The sequence below is a fragment of the Carassius auratus genome, chromosome 11, assembly GCF_003368295.1.
Source record: "Carassius auratus strain Wakin chromosome 11, ASM336829v1, whole genome shotgun sequence".
NCBI lineage: Eukaryota > Metazoa > Chordata > Actinopteri > Cypriniformes > Cyprinidae > Carassius > Carassius auratus.
Window position 1 is genome coordinate 13208746 of NC_039253.1, and position 20340 is coordinate 13229085.

The following is a 20340-nucleotide window of genomic DNA, read 5'->3' on the forward strand; positions in this document are numbered from 1 at the left end:
ATTTTTTTACATTGATAGTTTTGCTAACATGATTCATACATATGATATTTTGATTTTGTGGTTTCCCACAACAAGTCACCAGACAGTTTTGTTCCATTCCATCACCACACACACCAACCAATGCATAAAGGATGAACAAAATTATACCAGAGGAACTGCATGGTGTTCTGACTCAAACCACATTTTAAAATGAAACCATTTTTGAAGCAATTTGGCAAATCAAAATAGAGGTTCCTCTCTGAATTGATCATGCATCTCCTACAACAGACCACATATACACAACAATCAACTATCTGCGTATCTGGCATTGTAATATTAATAAATATAGCTGTAGATTACTGACAATCTGGAATATTTATAAAATGTTAAATGGTTTTTTTATATTTTGGAGATTTGAAGATGTCAAAATGTTCAGTATTTAAAGTTCTTTCTTCTTAAGATAACAGTGATGAGTGTGAGCTAAAATTAAGCCCCTCTGCTCTAGGACAGAGCTATTCTGAGACCGACACTCAGTTAGACAGCCAATCATGAGCCAAAGTATCTATAGACTCAGACTGGAGAGGGGAACATGTGCCACACTATTCCCAAACCAAAAACTGTTTGTCCAACAGGTCACTTTGTCAACCAACTGCTCTTCATCTTGAGGAAACAGACCTCATAAGCAAGTACGAGATCGTTCTATTTTTCTAACTTTAGTAACAGTAAGACCATTCAGTTAGAGGCGAAATGCAAAGATTAATTCTCCTTTGCTGTTTGAATTGTTCTTCCCTCAGTCTCTCTATCTCTCTCTCTTTAGGGATGTTGGATGTTTTAATAATTGGAGGAGGTCCTCATGCTTTAACCCTCGCTACTCTGCTCTCAAACCCTGAAAAACCTCTCTGCCAATCTAGTGCTGACATCCTTCAGGGAATTCAGCTGAGCAAAACTAAAGCTAAACGTGCACGGTACAAAACCAAAAAGAGACAACCCATCAGTGAGTCAAGCAGATTGGTTATGGTTTATTTTCCCGTGCATACATGCTATAAACACAGAATGATTTGGATCTTCTTTCCAAAAGGGCCAGTTTTTGACACAAAGAATGAAGCCAAATGTCTGGCGTGTCCTCTGCTGCATTTCAAAGTGGTGGATTCTTATGGAAAATGGACATCACTGTGGGAAAGTCAGTTTACCGCCCTGAACATCCCTCACCTTCGATCACACACGCTGGTGCACACCGATCCATTTAACAAGGTAATTTAGCACTGGAGAGCATGTGTTGACATCTACATGACCAATGAAATACTCTACTCTTCGGAAAAGTTCAAGCAGGATTTCCAAACTGAGGGTAGGTAAGGTTATAATGAGCTAAATAATCTGATCCCAAAATTGAAAGCATAAAAAATATTATGCTACTTTATTGTAAGAAAATACAACAGATGAATAGATGGTAAGACGCGATCAATGCAAACCAAGAAATAAACATTAAAATTAAGTTGTCTTTCAAAAGGACTAATACTTTGTGCATCTGTGTACAATTTCAGAAGGCCTTGCAGGACTTTGTGTTGGAGCAAAATCGGGAGGATGAGCTGAACTGTTTACCTGAGAAAATTTATATTCAGGACGAGAATGCATTTTTTAACGACAATCGCCTGGGAAAGAAGGACAAAAAGCTTCTTAGCACAACAAACGGCCTACAGAAAAACCTGTATTTCAGTCTTCCGGGAACACAACTCAGTATAGACTTCTTCCAGGAGCAGGTCTGAGCATCATGCAACAGAATGCCTGACTAATAATAATTAATCACCCGACTGTGAAATGAATGGTTTTAAAGCAACTGAATGTAAGTTTTTTTTATGTTTTACTTTAAATATAAACGTTTGAATTCAAAGTCATTCTGATGGTGCACTAATAAGGATGATGCTGGCTTCTCATACTCAATATCTGTGGCAGATATTTATTTTTTTGGTGAAATTCTGCAAAAAAAGGTTGATTGCTTTATGACAGCAACAAATGCATGAGCAGCTGTCTACTGTAATTATGGCAGTGTTATATTTACGACAGTGAATTCCACTCTCTAAACTGTATGAGGCTCTAAAGTCGCAAACCTACATACAGTTGTTTTAACAGCACTACTGGTATTAAGGTAAAACTGTGCTGCATGATGTTCTGAGCATTATGAAAAATTGAGTTTCAGCTAGCTGTAACATTATCAAATATTTAATTCGGAATGCTAAGTGCAATGCGTTTTAATACTAAACTAACTTTAAAAGTTGAATTATTAATGCATTGAAATATTAATAAATTATGGATTACATTGAAAAGGGCTTCCACCTACTGTAGGTACACAAATATGACCTGGACAGTGTCTTAATCAGAGCCACAGTGGACAGAATCATCCCAGTCTTAACTGAGGATGAGAGCAAGGTTAAGTTTTTCAAGGTGACACTACACACTGGGGAAAATATAGAGGCAAAAGCAGTTATCATGGCGACTGGACCTTCCAGGGCACAGATGGCAAACATCCCATGTTGGGTTCAGTCAATCCAGGAGAGCTACCCAGAGCAAAGTCTACAACACACAGTGCAGCTCATGCATTACTTCTGTACACATGAAAAGATGGGTGAATCCTCCTCAGGTGAGTTTCTAAATGTTATCAATTCCTGATCAGCCAGATTTAAAGCAAAAGTAAATACATACTATATTTGCATAATGCGAGACGATGAATATGCACTTTTTCTCAGGTTCTCCTGTGTGCCGGAGGGGTCAGAGAGTAATGGTGGTAGGTGGAGGTCTGACCAGCGCCCATATTATCTCAATTGCGCTGAAGCAGGGTGCATGTCATGTGACCTGGGTCTTACGAAAACACTTACAGGTAAACTTAGTGTAAACATAGCTACATAAAGAAAAATGTAAAATCAGTTAATCGTAACTGCCAAATAATCCCTAATAATATAAAGTTTAGGGGTTGTGTATCGTGTATTTTGAGACTAACAACTTGCTACCTGCCAAATAATTTAATGGACATGGAATGATTTTTAAAAGGTGCTCTAGGTGACGTTGGCCATTGTAGAAATGATGTCAGATGTATGAACCACCAAATTAATCCCGCCACCTCCTTCAAGCACGAAGGAACAAAAAATCAAAACCCTTACTTAGTTAATTTATTATTTTAAAATAACATACTTTGCTCTCTCTCAGCTTAAGCAGTTTGACGTTGGGGATATAGAGAGTCTGATTGGACGCTATTCCCACGTCGAGCATGGGATCAAGATGGATGGCCTGGCCTACTTAAGGCAGTTCTATAATGAAAGAAGTCTTCACAAGAGGCTAGCGATGATCAAACAAGCCAGGAAAGGAGGATCAGTGACCCCTGAGGCCTACGCACAACTTCAGCCTTTCATTCAGAGTGGCCAGCTCCGGATCAGAGCTCATTGCCAGGTGTGTCACAATGCTTTGGCTCTAATGTGAGGCAGCTATACTCAAGTGGGATGCTACGTGCCATGAGTCATTAACAGCTAAACATACAGTCCAAAGAATATCTAAGTTCAATGAGTCTACAGCTCTTTGTTAATTAAATGTAACTGATATTTTATTATTTAAAATGTCTTTACCCCAAGGTGGCAGAAGCTAAATGGTGTTATGAGTCACAGCTTTGGAGGGTGTCCTTGAGCAGTGGAGAACAATGGGGTGGAGAAAAGATCTGGCTGGCAACAGGGTGCAAACTGGATGCTACCCAGGACCCTTTACTCTCTGACGTCATGACAAAATTCCCCATTCAAGTGAGCATGTGGTAATTTCAAAAACCTTATAACAGGGGTTCAACAGAAGAATCATAATACAAATATAAATACATTATTACGGTATATACTTACATGGTAACAGATTACACTTTTAACCCTTGTTGTTAAGTATCATTTTTGATACATCAGTAATTTGTGGCTCATAATTGCTTAGTATCATAATCAAAGTTTGTAGTTTTCATTTAATGAAATGTATTACAAGAAATAAAAATAAATGTTCTTTTAAAGCCTGATGTATTAGATCAGATGCAGTATTTTATTTTATTTTTTATTATTTATGTGCACAGCTGTACATAAGTTAAGCATTTTTTTGCTTGACAGGTTCTGGAGGGCTGGCCATGCATAACAGAATCACTGCAGTGGACATCAGGATGCCCCCTCTACCTGACAGGACAATATGCAGCACTTCAGGTGCTGTTATGTTCTTGTTATATATTATTACGTGTAGTATGAGATGAAAGAATTTGAGTGAGTCATCATACTATGAGTCATCACTGAGTAATTTCTAGATAACACCTGCATGCTAACTATGATTGTAGGCTGCATATAACATTACTACAAGTATAGGTAATAAATATATGAAATGTCCACAGGTTGGGCCTCATGCAGTGAATCTAGCAGGGGGTCAAGCTGCGAGTATGCGCATTTTCAAAGACATCTTAGCTCAACACAGTGGACTGGATGAGAGTACATCAGAAAGGATGGAAAAGACCCGCACTGAAGAGTACATATCACATATGCACGGTCTCATGTGGTTGTAACATCTAGCATCTAGAGAGCCAGATCGGCAGTCTCAGGTGTCAAATTGACAGTGACAAAGGAAGGGGGGAAATGCTAGCTGTAAAATTATATTATATGATGCCACACTGTACATGATGCTGACTAATAAATAATGACCTAACCTTTGTTTTGGGTCTCATTTAAACTAATAGTCATGTGTAAACGCATAGTCATGCTTAGTAGCTCAAAATACTGCATTGTCATTGTTGTACTGCGCCTTTAAATAATCCGAAGTGGGACTGTGATCTGTGTAGGAAGCCATGACAAACCGAAAACGTCAACAACATATGAAACATACACCTGTGATCTGTCATAGGTGAATAAAGATTTTTTTCGTTGGAAAGAGCGACTACATTTGCAGTGACGAGTTGTCTAAATAGATGTGCATCTTGTTTCGTTTTTGACTTTCGGTGCATTTGGGAGCTCACAAACTGAGAACAGAAACAAAATATTAGGATTATAAGGAGATAACAAGTTTTTCATCATGATTAGAAAAGTTGCTAAGGTCGTTTTGAGTGTGGAACAGGCTGAAGGCGTCGGGGCTCGAGTTCGACGGAGTATTGGACGGAAAGATGTAAGTTCTTTGCCGTTTCTGTAGAACTTTTGTATTACGCGTGAAACTGGTTATTTTTTGTTTATTTATTTTTTTAATGCACGATGACACATTGCATAAAATGCACTGTTTATTTCAGCTGAAGAATCTAGACCCTTTCTTGATGCTGGATGAATTCTGTATCGCCAAACCAGCAGGTTTTCCTGATCATCCTCACCGTGGATTTGAGACGGTAAACACGCTATTTATTTTCCAGCGGTCAAGAGGCAAAGCCGTGTACTTTAAAACCATGAATTAACACAGTAATGGAACGAGCGATACCTGTTAAATTGATCCGTGTAGTTAAATTAAATGAATTAAAGTCAATGGCAGTAATGTTAACCTAATCTTACTTCCTGTTGATTATGTTCAGGACAACACGGTGTCTTCCGCCAGGAGGCGCGTGGCGGCTAAAAAAAAAACAAACAAAAAAACACTTCAGCACTTTTATTGTTGTCTTACGAAACACTTTGGGACACTTAAATGTGTAGTTGTTTAATTCTATTGCCAAACGTTTTCTGATAAATGGAAATATGTTTTCTGTGAAACAACTAGAACTTTTATCCTGTAATAAGCGGCTGTGATTAGTCTATCCAAAACATCGCTGAGAAAAGTATCAGGTGCAACGTGACAACATGTTTCTGAATAATACTTCTGTTACTGCCGTCTGAATAATTAAGTACGGCCGGATATTACATTTTTGTATATAATAACACTGAGAATGGTTAACATTCACTGAATTAAATATACACTGTGAAAAGAGTTAAAGTAGGAGAAGGTGGACCCATCGCGATTATATATTAAAGACACGTCTTTCACCACTAGAGGGATCGCAGGTTCTTAAAGGGTTAGTTCAGCCAGACAGCAAATTTATGTAATTAATAACTTAGCCTCATGCTGTTTCAAACCCGTAAGACCTCCGTTTATGATTATCTTTGTAACACAGTTTAAGATATTTTAGATTTAGTCCGAGAGCTCTCAGTCCCTCCATTGAAGCTGTGTGTACGGTATACTGTCCATTTCCAGAAAGGTAAGAAAAACATCATCAAAGTAGTCCATGTGACATCAGAGGGTCGGTTAGAATTCTTTGAAGCATCGAAAATACATTTTGGTCCAAAAATAGCAAAAACGACGACTTTATTCAGTATTTTCTTCTCTTCCGTGTCTGTTGTGAGAGAGAGTTCAAAACAAAGCAGTCTGGATATCCAGTCCGCGAAGGGGATCATTCAGTTCACCAAATCGAACTGAATCGTTTTAAACGGTTCGCTTCTCTAATACACATTAATCCACAAATGACTTAAGCTGTTAACTTTTTTAATGCTGCTGAAACACTTCTGAGTTCAAACAAACCAATATCCCGGAGTAATGCATGCACTCAAACAGTACACTGACTGAACTGCTGTGAAGAGAGAACTGAAGATGAACACGAGCCAAGCCAGAAAACGAACAATAGACTGACTCATTCACGAAAAAAAAAGAAAAGAAAATAAATATTGATGACTCATCCTGTACTACAAACATTTTTATCAAATCAGATTATGCCCCTTCCCCACAAACAAATGCAACCAACTATTTCAATTCAATTCAATTCCATTTTATTTGTATAGCGCTTTTTACAATACAAATCGTTACAAAGCAACTTTACAGAAAATTATGTTTCTACAATATTTAGTAGTAGCTTATGGTGGTGACTGTCAGTTTGTGCACATTTGACAGGATGTTTAGAAAAAAAATTAATACAAGACGTATTCTGCCAGACGATGAACATTGTTAATATTATTAATTAATAATTATTATATGATGCAGTCACACTTATATTTGTATATTTGTTAGTTCTGTTTGTTGATTCAGGGTTAGCATCATCTGAGGTCCTCTGAGGGTCAGCATCATCTCTTCTCAGGTGTTCTGGATCCAGACTGGAGCTTGTGTAAATCCTAGTTACGTGGCAAAACATAGAAACAAAATAGAGACATCATTAGCATAGCTGCTGATCCAACAAAATAAAATTAGTTTAACCCAAGCTAATGAATAAAAATGCACATTTGATCAGATGCAACTACACTCACAATTTAAGAGATACATTATTCGTATGCTTGGCAAAAGAGATGCATTTTTAATCTAGATTTAAACAGAGAGAGTGTGTCTGAACCCCGAACATTATCAGGAAGGCTATTCCAGAGTTTGGGAGAATGTATCAACTAACTAGAATGTATCAAATTCTGGTTTGTTGCTGTGATGTAACTAAAGCTTATTGTTTTTTTTTTCTCTCAATTTCTTTTTGGCAGTTTAAATACTCAAAAATGGTTGACTCAATTGTGAGAGATCGTATGGTCATTAAAAAATACCTTTAAAATGTCAGTATTTTGACTAAAGAAAAGCTGACTAACTCACTTAGCCTTTTTGTCTCCTTATTTATTTACAACATCTGATTTAGTGATGGCCATTTTTGAAACACTGCTCAATGAAGCCTCAAAACCTTTGCGAACCACTTGTTTTGGTGTGGTTCGGAGCATAAATTCCGATGACACGTGATTTCAGTAAATGAGGCTTTGTATTGTCATAACTGTTTTGAAACATTTCGAAATTTCAATAGTTTGCCTTTGGGAGTTCATTGAGCTCGCCTCCCAGCAGCAAACCACTAATCGTATCTGATCTCGGATCAGTTTTATCAATTTGTAGACATTTTTAATGAGACATTTCTGTAATTAAAAGGACAAGTTGTAGTCTCTTACTGGCCTGTTTAAGCTCTCCATAAAGCAAGCAAGTCCTGCAAGTTAATAGTTATTATTTTAAAAACATATTATACAGACACTTCATATTTAATGGTATTTGATTATTTTGATTGCATTTAATATATTATACTTTCAAAAAAGAATTTGCATTGGGTTTGTAAAAAGTCATTTTTATGCATGTTTTAGCCTGAGTTTTTGTTGCATTTACAAAGTTTTGACCAGCATTTGGACCACGCCCACTCAAACAGTTCGCTGACGGGGGCTGGCTGCTCGCACTGAGAGAGAATTGAGTATCGCAAAGAAAAACTTTTGAGAGGAAAAGGAAAGAATCAGTTCTCGCTGAGGCCGAATATTCATCAAAGAAAGCTCACGCTTACTCTCCATCTCTCCGTTCAACACTGAGAGATGGAAATTCTATTCAAGCTGGGCACGTCCTTCTCATTCAGCACATGCCCAAGCAAACTACCACTGTGGTAGTTGATCCACAAAAGCAATACTCCTCTCCTCACAATGCAAATGCCAGTTCCCCACCCCCATGCCATGAACTTCCATTAGTAGGAAAGTAACCGCTTGCCACCTGGCATTAAGCTTGGAAAGCCATCCCTGGTGCTGGATTCTAAAAACCATGGAATGAGGTTACTTGGTCCAGTTCACTTGCAGGTCACCTCGCTTCAGTGGTATTATTCACAATTCGGTATGAGACAGTGCATGTTCTTCTGTCCAAAGTACATACACTGGTTACAAAGTTGCTGTGGAAATGGTCTCCTTAGCAAACAGTGACTCCGGTTTTTACAGTCGTTACTTCCTCGTTCCCAAGAAAGACGGTGAGCTCAGACCAATATTCCATCTCAGACATCTGAACAGGGCCCTCGTGTGACGGCTTTTCAGAATGTTAACTTAAAAAGATCCTTGCGCCCCTAGGACTTGTTTCTGTCTGTGGATCTGAAAGATGTTTACTTTCACATACATAGCACCCTGTCACAGACTGTTCTTGAGATTTGTGTTGCAGTACACAGTCTCTCTGTCGGACTGTCCCTGGCTCCTTGCACTTTTACGAAGTGCACAGATGCAGCTCTTTCCCCTTTGAGACTCATGGGAATCTGTTTTTTGATCTACCTCGAATCAGAACGGGAACTTTTTGCTTTTCTGACTCCAAGATAGTGATTGTCTTTCTGGGAAGAGTTATAGACTCTGTGAAAATTCAACAATGGATTACACCAGAACGTTCCCTGAATATTCAGTGAGTGGTTGTGTCATTCAAGCCAGGGTCTACACGTCCCCTTAGGACATACAGCCCCTTCAATTTGGTTAGGTGGTCATGACGTGCACCTCCAGCTCGGGCTGGGGCATTCTGTACGAGGGCAGTCCAACAGTCCAACCCATGATTGGCCCAACATCTGTCTTTATACCATCCCTCCGATCACCCTGTTAAGAGAACGTTCGCTATGCAGTCCTCAAATGATGACACAACACTCGTTCACTTATCTCAGGGAACTGAGGTTATGTAAGTAACCAGAGCATTTACTCACAGTTTGGCAATGGTTCTGGCGTAAACTGTTCCTATGAAAAGTGGGTCTGTGTGGTTGTGAAAATCATTTAGACTTGTTTCCTTAAAAAGTTTGATATCAAATCAATATGTGCCATCTGCACATATATACTCTCATATCATTCTCATACAGAATGAGTCTGACTGATGTGTCACCTTCCTTCATGAATGGATCTTTTTTGTAATATTTCTATTCAGAAATTTGCTGGAGAGTGACTCATTACGAGAGCACTCTAAAGCCAAATTCTGGCTAAATATTTATTCGCTCTAGAGTGGTAGTTTGTTCTGCAGGCATACAATACATAACAGACAAACAATAATAAATGTCCAGTATGCTTGTCGAGTTTAGGCTATCTTTGTAGGTTCAAGAGGTTTCATTTTTCATATGAGCATTGTTAGCAAAGTTGGACTTCTATGTTGCCTGAAACATGCAGGTGTTTTTTCTCTTGAATAGCCACGTGACCATCAGATCACAGCTGTGCTTGCAGATCACAGGCTGCCTGTGGCCACAGGTCAAGCAAGCCTCTGGCGGGTCAGAAGTTGACCTCTTACCCTGCCTCCCATATCCTGTTGAGAGCAACATTGACTGCGTGGGAGATGGCATGCAATCCATCCACTTTTTATGTCGGACCACCTCAGCTGGCCATGTACATTCATTTTTTTTGCTTTTTCAGTGGACAAATAGGAAACAGCCGAGGGCAGATTTTGTTAATTGGTAAGATGTTTATTTAGTATATGCAAATTTTGATTATGACACATTCGCATCTAACCTCTAGCTAGCTATGTTTTTTATGCTGCATAAAAGACCTTTACTAGACAGTGAAAAAATATGGGTATTCGTATTTTTGTCAGAATTATTTAATGATCAAATGTTCATTAGATCATCACGTGATTCATGGGCATAGGTTTGCAAGATGAGAGTGCATCTCAAAAATGCACTCTCTAAAAATAAAAATCTGAGACTGTGTAATGCTGAACAACCAAACGTTTTATTAAGATAAATTATTATTTACATTAGTATTTACACTAACAAAAAATACTCTGCCACAAGGAAACAAATCTAAATAAATATATATAATAAGCTTTTTCTATTATAAACACTATTTACCCTCCAGTACACTCACGTTTATGTTGACTGCAAGATTCTAAGGTAAGGTAACTTACAGACTAATTGACATTCAGTTACTTGCTAACGTAGCATTCTATCTGGGTAATACTATCACCAGTTAATACTACACAGAATATGCATTTGAAAGCCTGGTCAGTCACTACTGCTAGTTTTTTTTGTGGCTAGCTAGATATTTTGCCTACTTACACACTCTGACTCTGCTTTATGAAAAATCTTCTTATGTCCCCTTTCTTCTTCTTGGGTGGCATCTACAAAGTACAAAAAGGGGCAAAAAACCCCGGAATATTAAAATGTTAGCTCGCCGCTAGTGCAAGCACAAAAGTAATCCCGGTCCGCGCGTGTAGCCTGTCAGATACCCCGCCGCCAATCAAATTATGGCGTTTCTTGTACTGTCATCGTCCTGGCCGTTAGAATCGATCCAAATAGCAGTGCAAAGATCCAAATAGCAGTTCAAAGGAGCTTGCTAAATATTGGTGGGGACAAATTTGTCATCTCAAAATATTGATAGGTACTAGTACCTAGCGTCCCCCCCTAAACCTACGCCCATGACCTGATTACACTTTTTATTTTCCATCTCACGGCTTAGGATGTATCTGCTTTTGGCATTTAGCTTTACAGTCCATCAGGGCTTTACCAAAATCCCTCAAACATAAACTTTTTGCATCTACTCTGCAAACGCAGCCCAACCTTTCACCTGTGTGATTTTGACATGTATACTTCCTCTAAATGAACGTCAAGTTGATGACTTTTCCATACTGTCTTTTGCGTGAATATTTCCCCAAGAAATGGCTTTGTTTTCAATCAGAAAACTACAATCTTACACCTCATCCCTGTGTTTCAAAAGGCTTCGCATGTGGGACTTTTCTTTCATCATACTGTATGTGGTTAAATGTTTTGCTTTTTGCACAGGTATCGTACTTGTTGAGTGGAGTAACAGCCCATGAAGACTCCTGTGGTCACAGCGGGAGGTTAGAATCTGGGGATCTTCAGGTAGAACACCTTGTAGTAATATAATCAACAAACAATTTTTTTTCATGTGAAATTTTGCCAGTGTAAAAGAACGGTTACGTTAAAGACCACATGTCTACTATAATTTTAAAACAACATTTGATCCCACTTTATATTAGCTGGCCTTAACTACCATGTACTTAGCTTACAAACTTACAACTATAGCTTTACACTATGTACTTATTGTATTCATATTGTATTGCATAGCACTTTTGCTGGTATTGAGGTTGGATACAGGTAAGGTTTGGTGGCATGGGTAGGTTTAAGGGTGGGTCTAAAAGGTGTAAGCGATTGGTCAACATTGTAATTATAAATATGATTTCATGCAGGTATTTTTAAAATATAAGTACAATGTAAAAACATGTATGTACACCATAAGTGCATTGTATGAAAATATTCATTCAAATGTAAGTACATTGTACAGTAGTTAAGGCCACCTAACATAAAGTGGGACTGGATATTTTAGACATTCTTTTAACACATCAGAAATACGTACATTTCCGCAAGTCTGTTATAGATAAAAGGAAAGCCACCATTTTTATTGTTTATACACTGACTGTTAAAATTATTGCAAATTTAGATCATTTAAAATTAAGCTATAATAAAATTTATTTACGTTTAATAGGATGTTATATCCATGCATACACACACTCATCCAATGGACTAAGAGCTTTGACACCCGTAGGGCACTTCCTGTGTTTTTCTGTGTAATAAAGCTGTCTCATTTTCTCCCGGATCAGTGAGGGAATGTTTTAATGGGCCTTTAATATGTCTGTAGGCATCAGTACTTTAACTACAGCTTGCACCTAACCTCCAGCTACCGGGGGCTACAGCCTCATTATCAAACACTCAGAGATTCCCTGATAATACCAGTAACGCATAGAAGGAATAAGCTGGTGAGTGTTTCCCTCCATAACTCAAACCACCTAGTGCCCAATGGCTCCCCGAGAGGGGCTGCTAAACCTCAGAACGAATGGAAATTTCCACTAAGAGAGAGTGAAAAAGTAAGAGGTGAAAGAAAAGTGATGCATTAGGAATATTTAACTGTTGTAAAACTTGAGTGGTTCATTTTTACATTGAAATTAAAGGTCATAAAGATCTTTCATGCGCCACAAGAAGATGACATTAACAAGTGTGCAAAGCCCCTGAACCCAGCGGTTAGTCTGTTTATTGAAAAATACTACCAGATAGGTCTTCCATTAGGAATAGAATGGAATAAAACATTAGTATTTGTATTCAATTCTAGTTCTTTGTTTTTTGTTATGTTAGTGGATGACAGCAGGTCGTGGGGTAATTCATGCTGAGATGCCTGTGTCGGATGGACGCATTCATGGCCTTCAGCTTTGGGTGAACTTGAAAAGTGCAGATAAAATGGTGGAGCCTCAGTACCAGGAGCTGAAGAGCAAACAGATTCCCAAACCCAGCAAAGATGGAGTTACTGTGAATGTAATCTCAGGGGAAGCTCTTGGAGTAAAGGTAGGTGTTATAGCACAAGCTACTGATCTGAGAGCAGTTTTGTATTTAGTTATAATTTTCAAGGAAAACGTCTCATGTTCCCTGAGTAAGGAATGAGACATTGCATCCTCTAGGGGTTATTATAGGGAACACCTCGTCGTGACCCATGTCTGAAGCATACATTGAAACAACACCAATGTGTTGGCTGGCGATAGCCATGGATAGACTATGGATAAATAGGCACTGGGAGAACACGTCGTTCACGTCTTCGTCTGAAGCTTGCGTCCGAAGCATGGCAGGGAGCTAGAGGATACAGTGTCTCATTCCCTACTTAGAGAACCATGGTTACATTCGTAATCTGAGACGTTCCCTTTCAAGGGAACTTCGAACTGTGTCCTCTAGGGGTCACAATGGGTAAATGTATACCCATGCCGCCATGCTGAGTGGATTGTTGGCCAGAGTCATGGCGAACACTAAGTACCAACTCTACCATTTCCATGGGAATTGCCCCAGGAATTTTAGATGGATGTCCGTGACATTACCCCTTACTGCCAAAGGCCTAGGCTCATACCCAACTTATTTGTTAGGGCCTGCACCCAGGGTAGAGCTGAAGACTTGGAATCAAGAAAGATTCCTTTAAAGGGATACAGCTTAGAACATAGCATTTTATACTAAGTCTTGCCTGTCACACAGGCTATGCTTGCTCTTGCATAAGCTTGCTGAAGGAGCTGTCTCAACAGATCCCTAGTTGCAAAACCCTGTTTAGATATGTATCCAAGGATACATAGGTGGAGTTGCACCCCAAGATGAACTGGGCTTTTACCAATCTCAAGAAAGGGCATGAAGCAACCACGTGAAGCTCTCACCATATAGGATTTAAAAAAGAACGCAGAGCACTAGCATGCGAACTTACCACAGTGTGGATTTCAGAAAGTGTGCAAAGACTTCATGTGCACACTTACCATAACATATATTTCAAATACTTTTCTAAGGAGGGGGCTCTCATGGCACTCTTGTGGCACTCTCATAGTGCAGCTCATAGATGGAATGGTGCATCCCAAAACAATATGTTTGAGAGTCATCAACTCGATCTGTGGAAATAATGCTGGAGCACTTTGTGGAAAGAACAGAGAATTAATCTCACATAAGAGGAGAACTCCGAATTCAGAAAGAGAGTAATACACTCATAGGCTACCATTCTTGGTAAAGGGGAGCGCTGTGAAACTAGCAATGCTTGAAGTGTATAAATAAATAAATACACACTGGCTGAGTGGAGCCCAAGGAACCAAGGTCTTACCATCTCAAGAAAGAGAACGAAGTTGAGTACGTAACCCTTATTATACATGATTTCAGAAAGTGCGCAGTCTTGCATTGCACACTTACCATTTACGTGGATTTTAGAAAGTGCTACGTGGATTTTAGAAAGTATTCAACGTGCACACTCACCACCATGTGGTTTCCAGAAAGTACACAGATCTTAGCATGTGTAAAAGATTACACTTAAAGATTCCTGGGCATTGCAGAGTGTTTAGTAAACGGTGTAATTGGGCACTGCAAAGAAACTCCCAGAAGATTAGATTAGTACATACATAACCACCAGCAATTTGATACATATATACAGAATGGACCATATTGACCCACCCTGGTTCTTGCACTGGAGCCCCACTCAAGGGGGACTCCCTTTAGTCTGGACCATCACTAAGTTGGTTACTAGGAACATTGAACCAACCGAAACATCATAGGTCCAGCATAGGAGACAGCTTGCAAGAAGTTCCCACCTAACCTCAGTCAGGTGGAGAGCTTGTGGTTACAGGGGAATTAGGAAGGGGAGGATAAGGGCAGATTTATAAAAACCCAAAGAGAACGAGTAGATAGTAAGTATCACTCTGATTTGGACAAGAACACTGATGCTTCATCTGGATCACATCCCTCAGGTCTTGCCTACCTCCGCGTGACCCATGATTCCTTTAACACCTACCCGCAGGCGGGGGAGGAGCATGAGTTGAGACACTAGCCTTTTGTGCTCATCTGTGATCCTCGGATCGAGACAGACCAGGACCCTTATGTTGTTCGGGCTCAGACCTGGACCTCCGTGGTATGAAGGATCTGAAAGCAGCGGAGCATACCTTCGCCTGCCTGAACTTCTCGCTTACTGTCTCAATAAAGATACTGAAAAGTTCGGAAGGCAAAACCTGAGCATCGAGAAGAAAGCCTTTTCTTTCTTCTCAATGTCTGCCATGTTCACCCACAGATGTCTCTCCATTACCACCATGGCCGCCACAGTCCTGCCCATGGCGGATGCAGCCTGCTTGGTAGCATGGAGAGAGGGATCTGCAGTGTGGCACAGCTCAGCTACCATATCAGGAGTAAGGCCCTCGCTTTTATACAGGTCTTTTAGCAGATCAGCCTTGAACAGTGCTTGAAACACTGTCATTGTGTGTAATGAAGCCACAGCCTGACCTGCTGCTACGTATGACTTGCCATTTAAGAGAGATGTATTTTCTGAAGGGGCTTAGATGACAAGGAGGGAGATTAAGAGATGATGTCTCCCCCACAGAAAGAAAGCTCTTTCTAGAGGGGGCATCCACTCATAGCCGCTTTGGCGCATTGCCTCAATGTTGGCAAAACTCTTATGCTGAAACCGATGGATGCGAGAAGAAAACAGCCTGTTCCATTCCTTTTTGATCTCTGCATGGAGATCAGACAGAAATGGAAGGCTCACCTGAGCTAGAGGGCTGCGGTCAGTAACATAACACTCGTCGAGGCAGTCTCACAGTGTCACCTTGTTAGCGCACTTCCATGGCAAATACAAATTTGCCGTGGCACGCTCCATAACCTCCAACAGCTCTACATAGGCAGGTCAGGAGGATTGAGAAGGCTCAGCCTCAGCTTCTTTGCCATCCTCAAACATCTCCTACTCTTCCTGGGTAAAAACCCAGCAGAGCACTCACCTTATTATCAGAAAATTTTATAACATTATAATATCTATAACAAGATGTAACATTATCCTCCCGTGGTTCTCTCTCGTCCGCCGCCGATGAGCGTGAAAGGGAAAGTCACTCTCTAAACCACTGAGCCAGATTCACCTGTAATTCCCACAAGCTCATTCTCCTCCATGCCTCAGCAGCAGCGGGTCCTAGTCATAATGTGATAATAAATGGATGCACGAATGAACATCACCCTGTGTCCCCTCTGTCTCTTTCCCAACTATGATTTATGGGAAATACAAAATACAAGATCCAAGACTCATGGTGAGCAGCTACAACCAAATGTTTGATCCAAACGGCCGACTTCTTTGTAAATGTTCCATCCAATTAGAACGTCCGATTTACAATTTGATACTGGAGTCCATCAGACTAATTGCTGCTGCAAGGGCATCCTCTGCCTCCTCTCTCAGACAACAGCAGGAAATTCAGAGCAGGCTTCTTTGGAAGTGTTTTTTTTTGTAAAATATTTTAAATGTAAAATGTGGTTATGGAGGGTTTCTTTAGGGCAGAGGGGTGGATGCAGCATTGAAGTTAAATGTGGGTCAGCCAAATACTTGGGCTTACTGGAACCAGATATGGACTGGAACTCACACACAATGTTTTTACATCTGTTTGAGCTCATAATTTAAACAATATTGAACAATTTCCCTTGTTTTTTGTCTTGTAGCAATAACAATATCTGGTAAAACTGGAAATGTTATGAATAAAGCACATACAATTTTCTTTTCACAGTAGTCTTCTGCTGTTAACCATAATTCTTTCAAGATTAAATATTATGTTGTGGTACTTACATGCCTTTTCTGTTGCCAGTCAAAGATTTACACAAGAACTCCAACCATGTACCTCGACTTTGTGCTGAAGGAAGGTGCAAAACATTTGCAGCCTGTTCCTAAAGGTATAAAAATGATTATCAGATTTCTTGATGATTATTTAATTATTCTTATTTTCCATGAATCCCAAAGTTACTGTACTTACAAACATTATAAACGTGGTTTACATGGCATTTTCTTCTAGTTAAGGTAAACAAATTATGAGTAAGTCTATAGTTTATACAGTTTTATACATTTTACAGTAAATGCATGACTGTGAAACTTCAAACCTTACACAAAATTCTGGGAAAGGATAGTACTGTGTTAATTTAACTCAAATAGTGAATGAAGTCATAGTTCATCCATTGAGTCACTACAGCAGTGTTTCTTCCTTTGGCTCATCTTGAGAGGTTTTGAAGGCAAGACATTAAACAAAAGTTGAGTGCATGAAGTGTTCTTGAAGTATAAACTGTACAGAGTTTTAAAGTGCTCTTAAAGGTATAGTGTAGCCTTTTGAATCAAGCATTTGAGAATCAAGCATTTTTGACTTCAATATCAGAAACTGACTGCAGATTAGAGAGTCTAAGTCTGGCTTTTTGGTCATGGTTCTGTGTGTCCAAATGCAGCCTCAGAATGACCAATAAAATCACATCACGATAAGGAAGGTTTTAGTAGTACTGTATATGACTTCCTGAAAACTCTTGCTTCTAATGCAGAATATTAATGTTGTATAATATGGTAAAATGTTCTGTAATTGAATGAATAAATATTTATATATAATACACACACACATATATATATTTATACACACACACACACACACACACACACATACATATATACATATATTATTATTAGCAGTATAAATGGGAGTTTAAATCTCATGTTTTAAGGGTGGTCTGAGACTTTTTGGTTCCGTTGTATATTAACATACAGGTTTGATTCATGCTAAGTCACTCAAATGAGGCCCAATTTAGCTGCATTAACCCTATAATTTTAATTATTTTATAATTATGGTTCCAATGTTTTAATTGTAGTATTCCTTCCTTAGGTTGGACAGCTTTCATCTACACCCTCGCAGGTTCTTTATGCACTGGTGAGTTCAAATGAAGACCATATTAAAAAGAGACTTTGTCTTCCTGTGGGCAAATCCTCTAGCAGCTTTCTGTCCTTGAAATTCGAGCAGGTGCTTTATGATTATTTTTCACTTCCTCTCTCTCTCTCTCTCTCTCTCTCTCTCTCTCTCTCTCGGACATCTGACAGACATTTAGACTATTCCTATGATCCTGTGCCAATGGCAACTCTAAACTCTCACGTTGAGAAATGAGATTGCCAAAGCAGTGTTTGATATGTTGATTTATCAGATTGATTTTGATGATTTCCAGGTTGTAGGAAATTAAACCCACATTCATTAACCGTAAATATTCCACTTGTGTCTTCAAAGGAGTTTCTAAATGAATCATATATTGCTGTTGTTTTTTGGAATATGTTTAGTATAAATTGAGCAACTGTAGATAAATTATCCCAAAAGTGGGTGGATCATCTTTGACTCAAAAAAAAAAAAAAAATCTCTTTCTGATATATTCCCTTAATTATTCAGGTTTGTGGGGTCAGCATTGGGCCAGGTCTAGTTATGTAAAAGGATTTATGGTGTATGTCTACTTTTATCATTAATTTGTATAGGACTGTGAAATTCATTCTATCTATTTGAATCTCCCTCAGGCCCGGATGATGATCTGCAGACAATTGAGCCTCACCACACAGTGGTTTTGACAGATGGTGAATGCATCAGAGTAGAAAACAAGGTCTTCTTCCCCACTCCTGTTATTCCTGTAGTTACTCTGGTAGTTTTTGTATGAATTCAGGTTTACTGTAAATTCAGTCTCTTTATTTGCTTCATTATTATTTCTAGGCAGCTGAAGAGTCACACTTTGTGTTAATTGCTGGTGAACCCATTAATGAACCTGTGGTTCAGCATGGTAAGTTATAATGGTATATGTAATTTATATTTTATTGAAGTATTTGTGAATTAGGGGTATGATAACATGATTTGACTATTATTAAACAAATTAAATTTATTGCATATTTAAATATTTGCTGTCAAATGTGATTTACATAGATAAGGGGGCAAGATATTTTGTAATATATACTGTAGATATTTTGTCTGAATTATCATGTTAAATTGACCGTGCTCATTTGAATATTTAAATATCACATTTAAATATATTTACATTTCTTATATTATAAACATTCTCTATTTCTACATTATCCAAAATATATATATATATTTTTTAAACCAGAGGATTTGTTTATTTGTTTTTAGGGCCTTTTGTCATGAACACACAAGAAGAGATTAATCAAGCCATCTCGGACTACAGATCTGCCACTAATGGATTTGAGAGGGCAAAAGATTGGCGATCAAAGATCGGTCAAAAGTTCTAAATTTTTCTTGAAGATCCCTTTCTTTGGTGGATAGAATATATGTGCTTTGTTTATTTTCTTTTGTGCCTTTAACTTATTCTGCAGCCCGAGAGGTACTTTGATATTTAAATCACACTTAAAATTTGATGAAATATTTAATATGTGTAAATAAAACATGGTTCTATTTATTTGAAAACAAGATAGTAGGCTATAGTATAACATCCAGCTTAAAGAAGTTTTAAATAAAGTGTGGACACTTTATTGTTGGAGGAGACCTGGTTCTCATGAGATGTCACTTGTCACTGGAGCTTGTGTTACACTTATACGTCTTACATCAGAAAGCAGAAGCTAGAGATTACGGTTTATATAACGGTTTATAAATTTTAAACATGGATTTTTTTCTGACACAAACGCATTGATTTGCTACAATAGGTTTTATTCACCCCCGGAGCCATGTGGAGCACTTTTTATGATGGATGGATGCACTTTATTGCACTTAAAATTCTCGACAACCACTTACTGTGTTATAAAGCTTGGAAGAGCCAAGACATTTTTAAATAGATTTTATTCATCTGAAAGAAAGAAAAAAGTCATAATATATATATATATGCTAGTACAACTGTGTGAACTTGAGGGCAAGTGACTTGTTACATCCACTAAAAATCACCTTGGGACCAGTTGTTAAAAGTAATTATAAAAACAGCTCAGAAAAGTGAAGTAAAAAAAAAAAAAAAAAAAAAAACTCTAACGTCATTTGTTTGCAGATACCGGGGTGAGAATTTCATATAATACACTGACATTCATATTTTTAAGTGTGACTAAAGGGTACATTTATTTTTGGGGCCACATATGCAAAATGTTATTTAAGTCATTTTTTACTTTTAATCAAAGTATTTCTTGTAATGTATTTTAATAATTACCTTTTATTTGAATCCATTCATTTCTGTTTACATTTTGTATTGGGCTCTTCACATTGTATCTAATCACAACATGATTTCCTTTATCCAATATCTGTCATTTTAGATCTACATTTGAACACACAATTCATCCACGTTTGATTAAAGTGATGTTGAAAATCTACACAAACAATCTGGTAATAGAT

At 38.4% G+C, this 20340-nt stretch overlaps 2 protein-coding genes across 4 annotated transcripts; both read left to right on the top strand.

Moving 5' to 3' along the window:
* The first annotated feature begins 549 nt into the window (after nucleotides 1-549).
* On the top strand, nucleotides 550-4685 carry LOC113111076 (uncharacterized). Of its 3 annotated transcripts, none has more exons than XM_026275531.1 (10): nucleotides 550-665; nucleotides 797-973; nucleotides 1058-1230; nucleotides 1521-1736; nucleotides 2320-2614; nucleotides 2721-2851; nucleotides 3178-3417; nucleotides 3597-3758; nucleotides 4101-4190; nucleotides 4373-4685. In XM_026275531.1, the coding sequence occupies exons 2-10, from the start codon at nucleotides 799-801 to the stop codon at nucleotides 4538-4540; spliced, it is 1650 nt and encodes a 549-aa protein (XP_026131316.1). In that variant the 5' UTR covers nucleotides 550-665; nucleotides 797-798; the 3' UTR covers nucleotides 4541-4685. The 3 variants fall into 3 exon arrangements, with proteins under 3 accessions (XP_026131316.1, XP_026131317.1, XP_026131318.1); XM_026275532.1 differs by having other exon boundaries at nucleotides 552-665; nucleotides 774-973; XM_026275533.1 differs by lacking the exons at nucleotides 550-665; nucleotides 797-973 and having other exon boundaries at nucleotides 1058-1324.
* A 115-nt stretch (nucleotides 4686-4800) lies between these two features.
* pir (pirin) lies at nucleotides 4801-20003 on the top strand. Its single transcript, XM_026275534.1, has 9 exons — nucleotides 4801-5133; nucleotides 5252-5344; nucleotides 11468-11548; nucleotides 12836-13042; nucleotides 16819-16903; nucleotides 17869-17913; nucleotides 18540-18622; nucleotides 18730-18796; nucleotides 19141-20003. The coding sequence occupies exons 1-9, from the start codon at nucleotides 5044-5046 to the stop codon at nucleotides 19257-19259; spliced, it is 870 nt and encodes a 289-aa protein (XP_026131319.1). The 5' UTR covers nucleotides 4801-5043; the 3' UTR covers nucleotides 19260-20003.
* Nucleotides 20004-20340: the final 337 nt, after the last annotated feature.